This window comes from Triplophysa dalaica, chromosome 3, assembly GCF_015846415.1.
Source record: "Triplophysa dalaica isolate WHDGS20190420 chromosome 3, ASM1584641v1, whole genome shotgun sequence".
Taxonomy (NCBI): domain Eukaryota; kingdom Metazoa; phylum Chordata; class Actinopteri; order Cypriniformes; family Nemacheilidae; genus Triplophysa; species Triplophysa dalaica.
The window spans coordinates 8,328,753-8,343,194 of record NC_079544.1 but is presented as its reverse complement, the minus strand read 5'-3'; the positions used below and the strand labels follow the sequence as shown (position 1 = coordinate 8,343,194).

The following is a 14,442-nucleotide window of genomic DNA, read 5'->3' as shown; positions in this document are numbered from 1 at the left end:
TTATATACTTGGCCACCAGGGTGGGCAATACACGTCTGTGAAAAGGCTGATTGTGATGGAAATTTTTCAAACTTTATGTCACTCTAAAAAGAGTAGCTTGAGTTATTACGACTGAATGTGATCTTTGTTTTGAATACATTTCCAGAATGTAGGTTATAACGATGTGGCAAGATAAGCAGCATATAGGCAATGTTTGATTCTCCATGCTGTTAACACAACTCCCTGCATTGTTAACACAAACATTTATACACAAAATATTGCTGCAAACAAATGACTCCTATGTGTTCGAGGGCTGTAAATAACAAAAAGATTGTGATGTATATTCCTACGAGACAATCACTTTGTCCAACGCCGTGGTTGTCAATTCAAAACACACATGCGCATCGCCTCGCTCGAGCGCTTCCTCGCTATTGGCTCGAGCGCGTTTGTTATTGGTAGTGACGTATGAGACTCCGTTCTCACCCATGACCCTCCCGCTGCGCGTTGCCTCAGTCTGTTCGCTTCTAGAGCCGCGGTCCTCGCTTTAGTGTTTATTTGGTTGTCATGGCGGAGGGACGTGGAGAACTATTGCCTCACCCGCCGCTTCAACTCTCCTTACCCCCGGCCAGCAAGCGTCCGTGTTTGCGTCCCGCTCCTCGAGGACCGGGTCCGGGGCCTGGACCGGGATTTCCGAACTCTCGCTTTCGTTGCCCGGAATCTCTACTGGACTGCGCTGCTAAGGCCGTAGCGGAGAAATGGGCCTTCGAGAGGGTGGAGGAGCGCTTCGAGCGGATTCCCGAGCCAGTTCAACGTCGTATCGTTTATTGGTCTTTCCCGAGGAACGAAAGGGAAATATGTATGTATTCGTCGTTTCAGTGCCGAGTGGCAGGCGAAGAGAGTCCCGTAGTGGGCTCGAGCTCGACCGTTGGAGCCAGTTCAGTCCCTGGAGGAGTTACGAACACAACCGGCAGCGCTGGGACTGGGGCTACCGGAGATGGACTGCCTTTCCGCCGGGGAATCCGGCTTTTGGAAACCGGTTGTGTGGACAATGTCTTGCAAGTCGGTAAGTGTCCCTTTAACGGCACAAAGCAAGTTGTTACTTTTTGAATCGCTGAAAGTAACCAGAGGTTATTTTCAACCGCTTACGGTCTGATTTGTTTCACTTTTCAATAAATTAAGTTTTCTAAGATGCACGCAAGTGGCTTTGTTTAGATATGGTGTTTCTATATTATAATCGATAACATTAGTCACTTCCAGTGATTTAAGCAGGGAGCGTTTAAATGCCTGCCGTATTGCGAAAGAAACGGAGCGCACGTTTTAAAAATTAAAGGGCTTCCCGTTGGGTACGTTGCAATGGCTACAGTACGGAATTCATTTGAATTGGCGTTTCCAGATGGTTATAATTTGTATAAATGTATGGGAAACATAATCATCGCGCAAGTTACAGAAAATATAGCATAATACAACCTGAGAATAAATATTAAGCGTTTTAAAAACGAAACGGAACATTCTTCGCAGGTCGGTAGGAAGATAAGACAAGTGTGGTGGTCACAATGAATCACTGTTTTAGCGCACTACATTGGTATTTTTTTTGTTGAATCTCTACCCGTAAAGTTGTTTTGGGGAATTGGTAGTTTTTCATCGGACATGTGTGCTCGCTTGACGGTTGTTGCGTCTCTTGATGTAATTAAATCCAGGGTAATCCGCTTGGATCCAAATCCCATATCTTTTGTTTATTTGCTGGTTGGTCAAGACAAAGGACGAGTGTTTCTCGTGGCAAAACGAGTCGTAATACACGAGCTTAGACCTTTTCTAAACGTCCGTTGTTTTATTTTAACATTCTTTCCCTACATTCGCGTTAAATTGAGTACAATTTGTTGTATTAAATGTGTCGTTGGGTTGCCCTCTGAGAGGCTAACGTTACAGTACAATAGCTCTACACCCCCTCTCATTATCGGACCAGTTCTTGTATATTCACCAACGTCAAATAGCAGCTTGTGTTAAATATGTTTTTTTCTAAAACCTGCCCAATTTTTCTGCGTTTCATTTAATCGAGGAAATTAAAATGCTTTGGCGTTTAGCAGCACGCAGACAGTTTCAATGGCTACCCAAATGTCTATGCATTTTCCTCCCCCACTCAATTTACTTTGGTGACCATGCTAGCAAAATACTGCCAGGAAAGAGGAAAAGTGACTTTTAAAAAAGATATTACACAACACAAGGTTCATAAAAAAACCCGATAAATGAAGTGTTCATTTGAAGTCGTAAAATTGCAACATGGCTAAATCATCACTTGCAAGTCTCAATCTGGCATTTGTAATGTTTGAAGCTTGAGGGTTTAGGTAAGATGAACAGATCCATTCACACTATTAAATATTTAGCGTATAGCACATACTAGCAGGATAAAAAAGGTAATCAGTCATTTTGAAAACCAGCCACAGCTCTCCCATAATGTAAGCATTCTTTTCTTGAAATAGCAGTTACAGGAAGCCCGAAATCTCAAATAATTGTAGGTGTTATGAGAGTAGTGAAAGTATACATATATGTAATTCAATGTAGAAGCCATGATTCATTTATTCTCACAAAGATCCACTGTGTCCCTTTAAAAGGCCAGTGTTAAAAGGAAACGTGATAACTTAGCTGTAATGAAATAACATGGGCACTTCTTTAGCAACCTTGAAAAGCTCCCTTCATGAGGAGATGTAGATCCCTTTTCACATTAAACAAAACCATTTCTAGTTATTTTGTGGTTTTTAAGATAACCATACACATTGGATTGTTGTTAATAAAATTGTTTAAAAGCATGTTTTCTTGTTTTGGAAGCTATGGTCGTTGCAACCAATAGACTAACATGTTTATAATTTGTCTTGATTATTATGGGTAATCCTACAAAAATTTAGTTATTCAAACGTACTAAAATATCACTTTTTGTATCTTTTTGGGTTATTTTGCACATTAGTTGCATAACCTTGTAAAGGAGCCATATGATCGAGCTGAAAGTTGACGGGTATCTGACAGCGAAGTGATATCGCTGCTAGATTAAAGCAGGCTTAATAGGATTCTGTTTTGTTACGTTTGTAGATTGTGTTCTGGTGGTGTTGTGGAATACAAAAGTGGAAACTTTATAGTTTGCATCTGCATGATTGCGTGTATCTGATTGGCTTTATGTTCATGTGTAATGTATATATAACCATGGACAGACAGAGATCTTACAATTTGTGCATGTGTGGGACGTGGGTGTATTTTTTCCTCCTCAGTACTACTAGAATGTCCACCGGTGCATGCTAGAATAAACTCTCTTTGTCTCTCCTGTTTTATGATTGACTCTTCAAAATGTTCAGTCTCCTCCAAACCTGTTTATAGCTCTGACAGTCACCACAACAAAGTACCAGTGGCTTTTTACGTCTTTTCAACATGTTTGCTAAAATGAAAACAATGAGTTGCACACAAATGCTTGCTCGCAGTGAGACAGGCAGGTCGGCCAATAAGTTTGATGTCATAGCTGTTTTGCACCCAAACCTAGAAAAGCAGTTGGCCTCTGAATGATAAGTAGTCCGATTTTATGACCCAAATATTAAAGGCTGGGCGCCACGCTACAGGAAGCTGATTTGATAAGAATAATTAATTTCTTATTTGTGTTTGTGTAATTCAACCACCCCACCCCAGCCCACAGCCTCTGTCTTATAAAGTCCTTAGAGGGGAGGTTCTAGCTTTGAGTCAGGCTTGTGGATTATTGGGTCATGCTTTGTTACCCAGCTGTAGAAAACTCCCCTCATTCACAGAGGAAAGGGGGTTGTCGTTGTGTGTTAGTGTTTGTGGGGTGGGAGGGTGGTTAAGAGTACAGCTCTTCGCAACAGAGCACAAAGCTGTGATAAGGAGTCTTTATGAAACCTTCTGCCGTGGCTAGAAGGCAAAAGTTCTATGAGATCATGGATGGAGGAGCCAGTGAGAGGTCATGTACTCCCCTTAGTGCATCAGAAAAACCTAGGCAGGCATTATTGTGAGCTATGTTACAGTTCTGCCAAGTGACTTTAAGGTTTCAGGTTATTTGGAAACCCTTTTTTTACCACTGGCAACAATACTACACAGTTTGGGAATTGTCTTGGTTAGTCGAGAGGTTTTAATGCATGTTTATTTCACTTGTATAACAGTAAACCTGCATTCACGACGCAAAACACAATTCTTATTTATATGAACAAACCAAAATGTCGAATAATGTGCTTCAATCGTAGCTAGACTACCTTAAAAAGTTATGGTGCAAGATAGTTTGATGCCAGTTTGCGAAAGCGATTGTAAGGTAGCATTCATTAAGAATTAGCCCCATGGCTGCTCTGTGATGTCAGCAGGCCTGTTTTTAGCTCTTTGTCTCCTTTGAGTGTTGCCATCATTTTGGTCTTTGTAATCGGGACACATCTCATTCAGCACCATACAAGTTCAACAAGGGACCGCTAATTCTGCTCTATCTTTCATCAGCCGTACAGACAATATTTAATCAAGGTAATTAATTCCATGCCTGCAAGTCTCAAAGAAAATCACTTAAACAAATCTCCTTTTCACACTTATTAGCACTCTTCGTTTTGAAGGACACGGCCATTAAACACTTTTTCCCCCTTTGTCTTTATCAAAGAAGGGAAATTAATTTGGAAATAGGGAAGTGTGTGGTTAGCTGGCTTGTCAGCTAATCAGCGGCAACTGGAGCAAGGTGAAAAACAACTCGCTGCATTCCAGGACAAAAGATGTGTTAGAGGCTTTGATCATCTCGTCGCTTCTGAAAGCTGGGCTCAAGCTTGCAATAGCCTTACTAAAAGTAATGTATTTTAACAGAGCAGTTCACAGCTATATTTTCAAATGCATAAAGCTTATATAGCTGTATGCAATGTGTTTTTTACAGTGTGATGAGTGTGGATGTTTCTGTTCTTTCTTCCCCCTCTCTTTGATTCAGAACTTTGATTTAGTTTATGTACCCCTTAGTGCAGCAGGCAGCAGCCTTAAGGGCTGGTTATCCTCGACGCATTCGCTAGTTCGCCTGGGTGCGCACGCCAAATATGATGTCATCGCGGTGTTCGCGAGGTTCGCTGTGGGTGAGCGTGAGCTCATTTTGCGTGGCGGCGTGCACAAGATTTTTTGTGACTCGAGCAAACATTTCGCTGGGCGCCGCAGTCAACATGAAAGCTTTGGAGAGATTTTGGCTGAACAGATACACCTGTACAGACATCTTTCATGATCAATGTGTCTTTTTTACATTGTATTCAGAATAAAACAATATTTATCAACATTGCTCTTTTGAACTGTTCATATATCTTCTCATTTTATATAATACAAATACATCCAATGGGTTAATTTATGGCAATGTACATTTAGCAGTCCCTAACCAACAATATGTAGAAATGTGTCGGCATTATGCACAGAAATGAAAGAGTGAACAAAAAGTTTGATGTAAAAATGTATTAAATAAACAAACAATAGTTCGAAATGTATTTCCCCGTACATCACACTTATCTGTTTCACAAGAGCGATGTATTCTATATCTCCACGTTTTGTGGCATGCAGTGGGTGAACATTCCATCTCCTTTTTCGCCCTTTTTTTTATAGTAGCAACAACACAAAATCTCCTACGTTTCCTTGTCGAGCAGCTGATCGCAAGACGCCATTCTGAATGATCTGATGTAATTCCGGTAAAATTCAAACTTTTCTTTTACTTCCTGCGGATTTACAGGACAATTTCGTTTGTGAGCCCCTGTCGTTTTAAAGAATATCTCTACGGCGAACGCGTCAAGTATAAACGTATCGTCCGTTTGGGGAGTTGCGTGCGTGGCGCGAAGCGGAGCCAGGCTCATGTATAAACACTGGGGTGTCATAGGGCTGCTCGATTATGACAAAACTCTTAGTCACGATTAATTTGGTCAATATTGAGATCCTGATTATTTAACACGATTACTCATTAACTTTTAAAACAACATAGACAATTAAAAAAACTTGACTTTTAAACTGTGAAGTATACTGAAAATAAATAAAGAAATAGCACAGCTGAGCCACTGTAAAGTAAGGATGTGCGCTGTGGATTTATACCACAAGAAAAGAGAAGATCCTTGCAAAATGGAATGTGGCACAATAATCGTTTTACCTCGATTATTTTGATTTTGTAATTGTTTTCCCCAAAATTGACGAATTTGATTAATTTAGATTAATTACACAGCCCTACTCTGTAATCTGCACAGCTGGGAAAGGGGCTGTTGGTTTGAGTCAGTATCTCTGATTCTCCTGTTCCGGCTTGCAAAACGGAGCTCCGGTTTTGAGCCAGGGGCAAGGTTCCCATCTATGCCCTGCTTCGTTCCACATGCAGCTGGGCTGCATACTCATGTCAGCTCCTCTCCCCGCTGCGACTTATCTGCATTTTATTGGAACTCGCTGAGATGTGTGCACACAGACACACATGCACTCATTATGCATTATTGCCTCTCACAATCGTAGTTAAAAGTGCTGGTTGTTAAAGGTCCCATATGATAAAGCTTTACCTCTTTGATCTCTGTACAAAGGCTGTTGATTATTTTGTCGATATTCCGTCACAAAGTTGCCACTTTAATGGAACATTTATGCTTTTATGCATTGGGAGGAGCGAAATATATGGCCGAGAAGCCTTTAAAGCTTGGGTTTACACAAGATACACATGTTTCAAAGCTCATGGATCTGCTGTAAACCTCTTTTTACTTTATCACTGGGAGGGACTTGCCCTTTTTTTTTAACCTCCCTCTTGACTGGTTCTCGGTTTGGGTGTCATTGTCAGAGATAGAGGCTGCTGAGAGTTGCTCCTCTTTAAAGAAGGGGCCTCCAGACATGCCTAATTGGGCCACATTTGGCTGTAATTGCCTAAAAAATGTTACAGAATTCCAGAGGAAACAAAAAGCGAGAAAATAGAAGTCAAATCAGCCAAGCGAGAATAGAAGGGGGGGACGAATTGGTTAGAGGTGAGATTGAACAGAGGAAATGGAATCATTTACTATGACGAGGTACGTTTAGGCAGGCAGAAAATATAGGACCGCCCCTACCTTCAATTTGTAAAGACGCGGAGGAAAATCCTTGCATCTGGCGCTGTAACACTAAACTCGGGAGTGCAGGAAACTCAAGCAGCACTCAGGCAGCTACCCTCCCCCATAGAAGGCCTTTCATCCAGCTGAGATTTTGTGTGCAGGGAAATTTTTGGCCAGTTCACATGGAAACTTAATTTTCTCAGTCTGGTCGAGAGAGGAAGGATAATGTGTATTGGAGATGGGGTCAAATATCCTGCCAGAGGGTGAAAGAAAGAGGCCCCAGTCGGTGGCAGTTAGCGATGTGCAAACCTCTATGCAAATGTCACGTGGTAGGCTATGTAATTTTTAAAGCTATCATTTCATATGTGTTTATTCTAGCCATACAAGCCCTTGTATTGCAGTTCCTGTTTTTAGCTTGACTTGTTGCCAGCCACCAATCACAAGGCCCCACCATTAGCGCAGTGCGCTTTAAAGGTCTCTGCTTTATTGTATTGATTCTAAAGCCAATTTTTCTCAATTATTTAATTCTGCATATTGAACAGATTCGTCTTGTGCTATTGATTTGTACATGCTCTATTTTAGGGCTCTGTTTCAGCTGCCTTTTATTTTGTTGGGTTCTGCTCAATGTGCAGTCAGGGAGGGTAGGTTTCTTGTAATTTCGTTTAAAGAGTACTTTTTTTAAGTTTTGCAAAACATAATGATTTTGAATGAAAACAAAAAAAACACTAGCACCTAAAAGTCAATAAGTGCACCACTGTTTTACTTTTATTGGAACCCATTTGCTGCATTTCACTGCAAAATTAGATTTGCACCCAGTTGGTAAAAGTCTACCTGACCATGAATATTTATGCAGCTGTGAACAGTTGTCTGGCTCATTTAGGAGTGGGGATGACTGGAGATGGTCAGATTTTATCGGATTAAATGACACCATTAATTGATTTTTTTATACCCCCTAAAACAACATATTCAGAGTGGTATTCAGGACAGGATGAAGTGACCCGAAGCAGTCTTTGCACAGATTTTAACAGCCCAGCCTACAACCATTATTTTTACATGGAATTATTTGTCTAAAGTGGGCCTTAGAAGGTCTGGCAAGGCTCTTTGAAGGGCTGATGAGTCTTTCAGCACATAGCTTCAATATGTGAATTCTCTACTTCAAACAGCGTCACACCACTAACAGAGGTACCTTTTGTTCTTTTGCAGTTTCTAAAGAGAGTGAGCACTTACAGTTTTTCACTTCTTCCAATGGGTGGAACTGCCCAGTTATGCTAATGTGCTGCTGTCAGTCTGTGCATCCCTGAATAAACATTAATTGCCTGCAATGCTTAAATACCTATCAGCAAGGTGAGCACATCAGCAAAGTATATTGAAAGAGCTCTGCGAGGACCGTGTACATTTGCAGATTTGAGTTAGTCAACAGAGTTTGTTGCTTTATAGCAAACCACTTTGAGACTTTAGGATTGTCTCTTTGTTTACATTTCTGCATTTGACAGACGCTCTTCCTCAGCGAGCATTACAGTGGTGTCAGGGTTTTTGCATCAGTAGTACGTGCTTTGGCTGGGAATGAAACCCATGACCTTGGCTTTGCTGATGCCATGCTCCACTAGTTGAAGTGCAGAAAGGCTTGTTTGAGTTCTTCATGGAACATCCTATACCAACATTTTTTCAGAATTACTCATGCACTGACCTTGTGGTGCGGTAAACTCAGGGATATTGTATCTTTTGTCCTAATCTCTGTGGACTTTAAGTTGTTTTATGACTTTATTTTTAACCTCTGTCTGATTTCCATATTACCATGACTTTGCTGGTCTTGTGGAAAACATAACTCTTCTTTTAGCTTTTCTCACAGCCTGTCACCCCCTCAAGTGAACCACAATCACTCAATATGTGACAGAACAAATACACAATAGGAGGAAGCATACGAGAATGCTGGGTTGCACAAAAACGACTAGCTTCTTCCACCTCAAGATCACTGCTGCTGTTACAGAAGTGCTACAAATTACACCCGTTATGGTTACAGTCATGTGACGGGGTAGATTACGGTAGATCAAGTATTTCCATCCCCATTCTTTCTGTCAATCATTACTTGCATATGGGATGCATAAAATGATTTGGCTACTGAATAATGAAAGGACTATTCATTAGTCAGGGACATTTGTACGCCCATCTTGTGTAATACGGCCAGAACAGCCTCCTTTTTCAACATTAAAAAGAAATTCTTAATGAAATATTGATAGCTCCTCTTTTTTTCAAAGCAGGGATTGCAGGTGGTGTCAAAAGCTGATCTTTGAGCCTGTGCCCTCGTAAGTGCACAAAATATAAATATCAATGGCTTTCAGTTTCCCCCTCTCCTTGCCTACTGGCCTCTTTTTCAATATAGCCTAATGACAGGGCTCTATTCCCCCTGCAGTGGCTGTGCTGATATGGGCCATTAGGCACCAGTTTCTTGCAGGCAGCAAGTGAACAGATGACTGCAGGAAAATGGTTGAAGGAGAGAGGGGGGAGCGACCAAACTAAAAGGCAAATATGAAAGGCAGAGTAAATAACCGACCTATCATCATCTGCCCCCCCACACTACTGCCACCCAGCCGCCCTCTGGAGGGCAAGAGAGACAAGTGAAAGAGAGAAAAAAAAGAATGTCCTCATTAGTCTTCCACTCCTCCCTGACTCTAGGACTGACAGTCTACACGTCAGTGCAGCGGCAGACATGTATGCACTCAGAGAGGGGGCTACCCCTGCCCCTCCCATCCGCTCATACTCCAAACATGATTAATGTGACCGACAGCCATGGGCCCTGATAGTCTGTACCACCCCCTCACACTATGTACTTCATAGTGCTCCATCCTTCAACATCCTCCTGTGCTTCCATGCATGCAGACCCCTCCCACACTGACTCGATACGATGTTTGGAAATGTAATTCACTATGTCCTCCACATCCAGTCCTACTTCAGTACTGAATGAAAACTACAATGCTTGCACAAGATTCAATTGATTTGCTCTTGCTGTATTTCTTGATATGGGACAGGGAGATATAAATGTCCTAAGACAGTCTTTGTTTGCATCATTACCCACAATGCAAATAGTGTGTGTGCAACCTGCGGTTTCCAGGTCATATTCAAACACCTGACTTTGGCAAGGCCCAACACAGAAGTCATTTGCTTTAAAAAACAATGTGATGAATAGGTTTGGCTCTTGTATAGGCTGAGGGGGGAGAAAATGTGCTCTTGAATGGGGGATTGTGGTACTTGTCATGGTGTAACAGGATCAGTGCGCCCTCCACCCTAGAGCGCAGAGGGCAGCCATTGTTAGGCTGCAGGAAAAAGGCAGTGGGGGCCACCAACCAGGGCTGAGCTCATCTCATGAGGGTGAAGTCCTCAGAGCCCTACACCAGAGACAAATACAGAGGACATTTCACTTGTCTTACCATTATTAAAGGTCACCGGGGAAGACAAATAATCGTTCTTCAGAGACAAAGGGTAGGGAGGTAAAGTGAAGGAACACAATTCAGAATGTTTATTCATTTTATAACATTTTTTGGTTAATGTTTTTCATCCTCATAAACCTTGGCTGCTGCAAGGGCATATTTGATACGTCTTTGGATAAACATTCTTTAGTACATCACAGTCATAACTTTAGCATCTTGAAAGCCTTTCAACTTCAGCAGTCTTTTTGATTTTAAATTCAAATTTCTTTGCCTGGTATAATTTCTACTCTAAAGGAAGGAACACTAAGCACTTTTTTTGCTATAGCAGCAGAATGAGGCAGGCGGCGTCAGAAAGTGTAAATCAGTGTTGAAATCGTGCTGCCTTATCTACTGAATAAAACCAGCTAGCAACAATAGCTTTAAAGCGCAACTCATGAAAGCCGCAATTAATCACTATCTTATCCGATTCTCTTCAAAAGACACATAATTTCTTATATATTTTTTTCTGTATAATGAGTGCCCTCCACTTTGGTTGAAAGACGCAGAACCGGCTGTATAATTGAGAAGTAATCCCGATAGACAAGGACAAGAACTTCGTAGTTGCGTAATAGCCTCCAAAATATCGAAAACAACCATTTGCATTTGTTTTCCTGCCTCTCTTATATAATAAACACTTTACGTTAACATAGCTTTGAATTAATGATAATATGCGTTATCTTGTTAGCAGCGCTTTCAGAATCTGCTTTCACCTTCCCTTGTGTTGACTTCACATATTGACATTGAGCTGGTGGTGCAACATTACGTTCTTTATAAAACTATTACCATTCTAAAGATATTACAGAGTAATGGATTTGCCTTGCTGTATTTTGAGCTAGCCAATCTGGGGCTGCATTGAAGCACCCGGTGCACAATTTGTTTTCATCAGCAGTAAATGGTGGATCATTGTGGCCGTGACGGGAAAGCACAAAGAGCGGCTAATGAAAGGCAATAGCAGTGGCCCTGGTCTCATCACCACTCACTGCGTTCATGGATGAAAACAGGTGTCCTCTTGGGGCCGGGCTTTCATTTAAAGAGGGATTTTAAAGGAATATTCATGACAGCTATCCTTTATCGGGTGGTTGAAGGGGAGGAAAAGAAGAGAATGGAGTAGGGGGGAGAAACGGAGAGAACGTCAGTGGGGTAAATCAGCCAGTGATTGAAGAGGCCTGTCTGGGATAATTCAGTTTGATTGGAGTCTCGTCTCTCATTACCATTCCGGTTTCAACAAGGAGACGCCCCCCAGACCCCACTCCACCATCCTCATTTCTTTCTGAGGCTCACAATGCGTTACTGCAGGCACAGAAATGATGCGGAGATGGTCTGAAAAGAGGCCTGGAGTATGTGTTTCAGCATTGACCACTTTAACTTGAAATGATTCAGACTTTTCTTTTCCCTTTGTATCAGAGTTGTGATTTGTTGTTAGAGGCTATATCAGAGCTTTATTTACACTGGTCATGGTTGAGTCATAGTTGTTAAGTTTCCAGCAAAAGTACAGCCATACAATTGCATACTGAGAGAACCTATGTTTAAGCCTAGACAATGCACCATCACAGTGAGTCAAAGAATTACAAGGGTTGGCGTTTACTTCTTAAGCATTATTACTGTGCCTGGTTTCAATACGCTGCCTGCACAGGATGTCAAGCTCATAATGCTTGTTCATGCACCGGTAACTATTTCCTCTGTAGCCTTCTTGTGGCTTGACACCACGTCATCTTCACCTGTGTTACAGTTTCATATGATCTTGCCTGTTTTTCGTTTTTTGTACGTAATATTAAATAGCTAAAAAGGTTAGAAGTATTGATGTTATATTCTGCTGTACTCTACAAAATTATGAAATATGTAATGAGACATTCGAGATGAAGTAAATTAACCCTACTTTGCACCTGGCATGTCTGTAATCACTATTTGCAATGTCTTACCTGTCATGAACACTTGCTTGCATTGTCCTTTCAGATGGCAAAGCTATCTTTGGTAAACCGAGGAGGTTAGTGCTACACTTGATTACAAAAGCCCAGTGCTGGGAACTCCCCAAGGCTAAACGGGCATTGGACCATGTCAGCAGGCCCGTCAATTGTCCAATCCCCTCTTCCACCTCGAAGGCCGTGTTCTAAGCAATACAAAAATCTGCAGCTTTGGTCCAGGATGCCATTTGTATTACTATTGGAAATATGTTTTAGCAAGCCCCTTGGCTAAATACTAAGATGCCTTTGTTGTTACATAACTTATTCATGCTAGGACCATGTTAAATTTAATGCCATGTTAGTGATGCCTCATTCCATTCTTTCTTTTCACCTTTCATGTACTTTCTGCTGTATATCCCAATATTCACAACGGCTGGAATTTGAGGGATTTCCCCAATCTCCCCCGGGTGCCACAGCCTCTCAGAGATCAGCCCAATTCAAATAGTGTGTGCATGTATCATAAACACACCCTGGCTTTGAAGTCAATAGATCACCACAATGGACGGCTGCCTCTCAATTCTCCCAGTTGTAAACCTAGAAGCCCCTTTGTGCAAAACTGTCTTTTGGTTGGACTTCAAAGCTTGTGGTTTGCTGAGTAGTGGAGTAATGTATTTCAGTGTGATGTCCAGACGAAAGTGATGACAGGTATGAGAATCAACGTGCATATTGATGTCTTTGACATTACAGTACTATTTATACTTTTGTACACTGTGTGAATATTTTGATTTGGTGATGCTGAGACTTAAGTTGGTTGAAAGAAGTGACACTCCACTGCTGCAACACACTATGATGTAGGCATCTGTTGACCAATGATAACTTCAGAAAGGGCAGTCTAGCTGTTCCTTAGAAAATTCTGTTTAACTCAGAAATATCCTCAAAAGACATCTTATTTATTATTTTCTGTCATTCCCTCTATGAGCTACTTCTATTGTGTAAGCACTATCAGATGAGAAGAGGTCTGATACACGTATGTGGCTAGCCTTTTGCTGCCCTGAAATACTTAAGAATTATTTAATCTCTTCACTGAGAAATGTTGCTAGAATTTTGCCCGATCTATGCGGAGTAGATAGCAAGGCACCCCCTGCTCTCATCCCTCCATAATATTTCTTTTCCAAGCCTCCTTCCTTGCATTATTAAAGAGCCCTCCTCCAATTAAGATGGATGAGACTGCTCTTGAGGGTATTTGTTCAGGTAAGATCTCTGATTAGCATATCTGATGGATCTGTCTTCATGCTCTGATTAAAAACTTCCTCCTTCCCCAGGGCAACTTTAAAGGAAGATATGCTCAAATAAGGACCCCCACTTAAACTGCCAAGACACAGATTGAACCACGCTATATTGACATTTTCATTGTTTGTAGTCCTGTTAGGCCCCGCCCCACCCCATACTGTCCTCTTTAGTACTTTATGATGTCTTCAGAGCACAAAACTGGTTTGTAATGCATTCCCTTTATTCTTGGGGCATGCATTTATAAGGATTGGTCTTAACTGAGAAGAGTTAGGTCTGCTTAAACCAAATGAATTCGACTACCATTGTCAAGCATTTCCAGACCTCTGGAATACTCTGTAGATCCCCCAGTTGATACATTGACACCTAGTGCAGTTGTCTCAAGGGCACAAAACAGCATCCCAATGAAGATTCATGCCCATGACCCATAGGTCCAGAGTCTAGTGTCATGGTCATAACTCATGCACTGTCCGCATAATATGAGAGAGATAGAGAGTAATGAGCTGTGCTGGACAACCTAGCTACAGCACAGATGGGGCTATGGGGTATATGAAAACAATGGAGTGGTTTATGTGGGGACAGAGGTTTTTTTATATTTTGTAATCAGACACCTGGGTTTAACATTTAGACATAATCTCTTTTCCTGCTTGCTGGCCTAGTCTACCTCAGCCCTGCAGCAGTCTGGAAGTATTTGGGCCCTGTCCTGTTTTGTCAGGTCGTGTGGCCATCAAGTCCATTTACCGCCGAGGTCAGGAAAATAAAACCCCATCGGGTCCGAGGGGA

At 41.7% G+C, this 14,442-nt stretch overlaps 1 protein-coding gene across 1 annotated transcript in view; it reads left to right on the top strand.

Annotated features, from left to right (window-relative positions):
• Positions 1–221: 221 nt before the first annotated feature.
• Positions 222–14,442, top strand: part of zswim5 (zinc finger, SWIM-type containing 5) — a 35,893-nt gene continuing 21,672 nt past the window's right edge. The window contains exon 1 of the mRNA XM_056743490.1: positions 222–1,042. Within this exon, the coding sequence (XP_056599468.1) occupies positions 544–1,042 (499 nt within the window). The 5' untranslated portion in view covers positions 222–543. The remainder of the gene's footprint in view (positions 1,043–14,442) is intronic.